This window comes from Orycteropus afer, unplaced genomic scaffold (assembly GCF_000298275.1).
Source record: "Orycteropus afer afer isolate SDZICR_OR568_19922 unplaced genomic scaffold, OryAfe1.0 scaffold00063, whole genome shotgun sequence".
NCBI classification, from domain to species: Eukaryota; Metazoa; Chordata; class Mammalia; order Tubulidentata; family Orycteropodidae; genus Orycteropus; species Orycteropus afer.
In genome coordinates this window covers 6,899,819-6,903,894 of record NW_006921650.1, presented here as the reverse complement: position 1 = coordinate 6,903,894, position 4,076 = coordinate 6,899,819, and the positions used below count along the sequence as shown (strand labels likewise).

Below are 4,076 nucleotides of genomic sequence, written 5' to 3'. Positions count from 1 at the left end.
AAACCATTAGCTAGAGGGTAGACATATATTAACTTGTGTGAAGGGAAAAAAAAATGTATCGTTACAAAAATAAATATACTATCATCCCCCTCAAAAAAAAAAAAAAAAATCTCTCCAGCCCTATAGTGTGTTCCCTTATGGATGACACTCTGGGGTCAATCTCTGAATTTTCCTGTGTCCACCTAGGATTCTGGTTACTCAGTTAGTTTAGTTAATCTTGCCTCTAGTATATTGTGGTAGTTAAGTTTATGTGTCAACTTGCTAGACCTGGTTGAGTGGCTGGGCAGCTGGACGTAGTTATTCCCCATGGTGAGACTGGTAATTAACTCCATGGTGGACTGTACTGGAGCAGCCGAGTAGCTGCTTTAGGGATGTGGGCTGCTTCCAGTATAGAAGAAGCAGTTTTGGGAATGGTCTCTAGCTTATGGCACTCTTAAACCCTGCATGTAGCCGTGTCGTTGTTCAGCAGCCTGCCATGCTCTGCTGACCTTGGGACTTTCATTGGACTTGAATTAATGGCCTGCTATGTGGTTTGGTAGCATAGTGGCTAAGACACTTGCCTGCTAACCAGAAGGCTGGCGGTTCAAACCCACCAGCCACTCCTCGGAAGGAAGGTTGGGCAATCCTACTTCCGTAGTGATACTGCCTCGGAAACCCAAGGAGGGGTCGCTATGAGTCGGGGCCGACTTGACGGCACATAACAACAACAACAACTACTATAACTGGAGCTCTGGTAGTGGGACTGTTGTTGTTGTTGTTATGTGCCGTCGAGTCAGACCTGACTCAAAGCGACCCCTCCTTGGGTTTCCGAGGCAGTATCACTACAGAAGTAGATTGCCCCATCTTACTTCCGAGGAGTGGCTGGTGGGTGTGAACCACCAGCCTTCTGGTTAGCAGTCAAGTGCCTTAGGCACAATGGGACTATGCTATTTTATTTGTTGATCTTGGGCTTCTTAGCCTCAGCAACCAGAAGCTGCCTGAGTGAAGAAGATGCCTCTAGCTTCAGTGGGCTGGGAGCAAGAGGCAGAGCTGAAGCCCAAGGTGAAGGAGCTTTCACACAGCCCCTAGACCCTGGCACTTGGAACTTGGATTTCTAGCCTCCCAAACTGTAAGAGAATAAACTCCTGTTTGTTCAAGCCATCCCATTTGTGATATATTCTTGTCAGAGCAGTACTAGGTAACCAAAACATATATTGTTACATTTTCCCCCAATGTTTCCTCCAAGTGTTCTTGAAAGATTTGTTTAGAACATCAAGAAGGACAGAGCTGGGACTTCACTGCAGTTATAGAACAGATTACATGACTTTTTTTTTTTTTTTTTTTTTTACAATGCTTGTTTCTACCAATTTTTGGAGAAATATAGTCTAAGAATTGTTTCAGTTTTAGAATAAATATGTGAGAAAATATAACTGATCCTTACCCATCTGTAACTATTGGTGACTACCACTGTCTCCCCAAAACAAAAACAAAAACCCTAATAGTTATTCCTGACGATATTGGCAGGGTTATATTCTGATAAATTATCAGTCACAAGTAATTAAAACTCTAAATTCTGTGGGAGGCAAAGGCCTTGAAATTGAGAAGGTAATAAATACCTATACACTGCCTGCTATGCCTTTGTGTTTGTGTTCTATAAAGGGTAGGAGATACCAAGAAACAATCACATGTACCCCACTATTGAAAAGTTGGAGTAAATGGTTGTTACAGCACCATGCCAGGCTGACTTTGGGGAAATCTGATTATCTCCCCTGGGAAGAATGGGTTGGGATTAAAGATTGAATAAAGGAGGCTAAAAGGAAGCATGTGTCATAGTTGAGGCTAGATTGCATAGCATATTTGGAAAAGTGAAAGTAGCCTGCATTTATATACCAGCTGAGCCATTGCCTAGGGTTATGACAAGAAGTATTTTCCGAGACTCCCAATAAGAGTACAGAATTGTTTCTGATAGCAGAAAGGTTCTCCCCTTCTAGACATGAAAGCTAAGACAGCAGGTGGTCATTCCACCAAACCTGCCTGGATGCTCAGTTAGAGCATTACTGGCTCTGGCTTCGGTTTATATTTATGTTCCATTTCTAATGGGGAAAAAAAGTAGAGATAGGTACATTCATTTCAGTTTTTAAGACAGTATCTTAAAAAAAAACTACTCTACTTTCTGACCCCAATTAAAGGCACTGACCTTATTAACTATAAATCTTGAGTTGCATAAAAGCATTATGTAACAAAGAGGTTTTAAATGTCATTTCATTTTCAAATTGAAGATTATCATTCCCAGGCAAAAGAACAAATATACAAAACACTGTAACATTTTATTGTTAACATTAGAGTAGTAAATGTAAATTGTCATAATCTCTCAGGAATGTATAAAAAGCATCTTATATAGTAAAGTGAAAGTGAACTGAGATGATTAAAAAATCCAATTCCAATTATTTAAGTACATGATAAGTTTACAGCTTTTATTATGGATCTGCTGTTTAGAATTTAATTGCACGCGTAAAAAGCTTTAAGGCTGTTATTTTGTCCATAATTTCATACGCTCCTATCATAGTTAGTGTCCGAGTCAGTTGGTCTCTTAAAGCATCTGCAGATAAATTACCACTTTCTGCTTTCCATAACTTAAGTGCTTGGTGGACTTTTTCACTTAATGTAAGATTGCTGAAAAATTTTTAAAATAATGACTTTAATTAACAATTCAGAACACAGTTTTAAATTACTTAAATATTATATATCTAGGTTTTCAAAGTAATTTATCAAATTATACTGAGGATTAAATTAATTGGTGAAGAAGCCTATAAAAAAGTTCAGCACAGAGCTTGGCATACAGAAAGTGGATGTTAGCCCCACTCATGCCTTGTTTTCTTATAGAAAATTGACAGTTCAATATACATTCAGCTCTAAGAGAGATTTGCTCAAGACTTCAAAATAATAATGTGGATTATTTACTATAAACCAGTAAATAATTACTACTAAACCCATCAGACACTCCTCGGAAGGAAGGTTGGGCAATCCTACTTCTGTAGTGATACTGCCTCGGAAACCCAAGGAGGGGTTGCTATGAGTCGGGACCGACTCGACGGCACATAACAACAACAACAACTACTATAACTGGAGCTCTGGTAGCATAGTGCCTAAGGCACTTGACTGCTCACCAGAAGGCTGGCGTTCAAACCCACCAGCTACTCCTCGGAAGGAAGGAAGGTTGGGCAATCCTACTTCCATAGTGATACTGCCTCGGAAACCCAAGGAGGGGTCGCTATGAGTCGAGGCCGACTCGACGGCAAACAACAACAACAACAAACTGTAATACATGCTTTATGACTTAATCTCATTTGATCTTCATGACAACTCTCTTAGGTAAGTGTATCCATTTTACCAGTGGAGAAACTGAGGCACAGAACAGTTTAGGGGCATGCCCAAGGTCACAAAACTAGTAAGAGGGAGAGCTGGGATTTAAAGCCCAGCAGTCTGTCTTCTGAGACCTTGTTCTTACCTACTATGCTATAAAGCCTTCTAACAAGGGTCTCAAATACATAATCAACTACATTCAGTTTTCTATAGAAATTAGAGTTCATATTAATATGAATGTTTCACAAACGATGTAATATCAATATAATATGAATTAGAATATAAGAATAAATTTATGTCACATTCATACATACCTCTGGGTATCCATTTCTGAGTTTGCCAGGTTTAGTTTTTGACATAAAAATTCAAAATGTGTTTCACTGATGTGGTTGGCAACTATCACAAAGATCTTCTCTAAGATTTTCTCTACAAATGAACATACAACAAATTTAAACCATCTTCTTTGAAAAAGATATTATATTTTAAATTAATATCATATTTAGTTTTCTTACTCTAAAGATTGTTTTCTGTGCTTCTGTCAAGGTGTATGTAAAGTTAAAAACAAAAAATGCAGATCTAATATACAAACTGAAATTTGAACCATTTCCATTTCTTCAAAAATCCGAATAATCCTATGATTTAAAATGGCTTTCTATTTTAAAGGATACTGTAAGGAGCTCTGGTAGCATAGTGGCTAAGGCACTTGACTGCTAACCAGAAGGCTGGCGGTTCAA

General features: G+C 38.7%; 1 protein-coding gene across 1 annotated transcript in view; it reads right to left on the bottom strand.

The window, feature by feature from the left end:
• Positions 1 to 2,471: 2,471 nt before the first annotated feature.
• LRRD1 (leucine rich repeats and death domain containing 1) overlaps positions 2,472 to 4,076 on the bottom strand; it is a 29,937-nt gene continuing 28,332 nt past the window's right edge. Inside the window, exons 4-5 of the mRNA XM_007939820.1 lie at positions 3,657 to 3,768; positions 2,472 to 2,652 (exon numbers count right to left, since the gene is read on the bottom strand). Coding sequence (XP_007938011.1) covers positions 2,472 to 2,652; positions 3,657 to 3,768 — 293 coding nt within the window. The remainder of the gene's footprint in view (positions 2,653 to 3,656; positions 3,769 to 4,076) is intronic.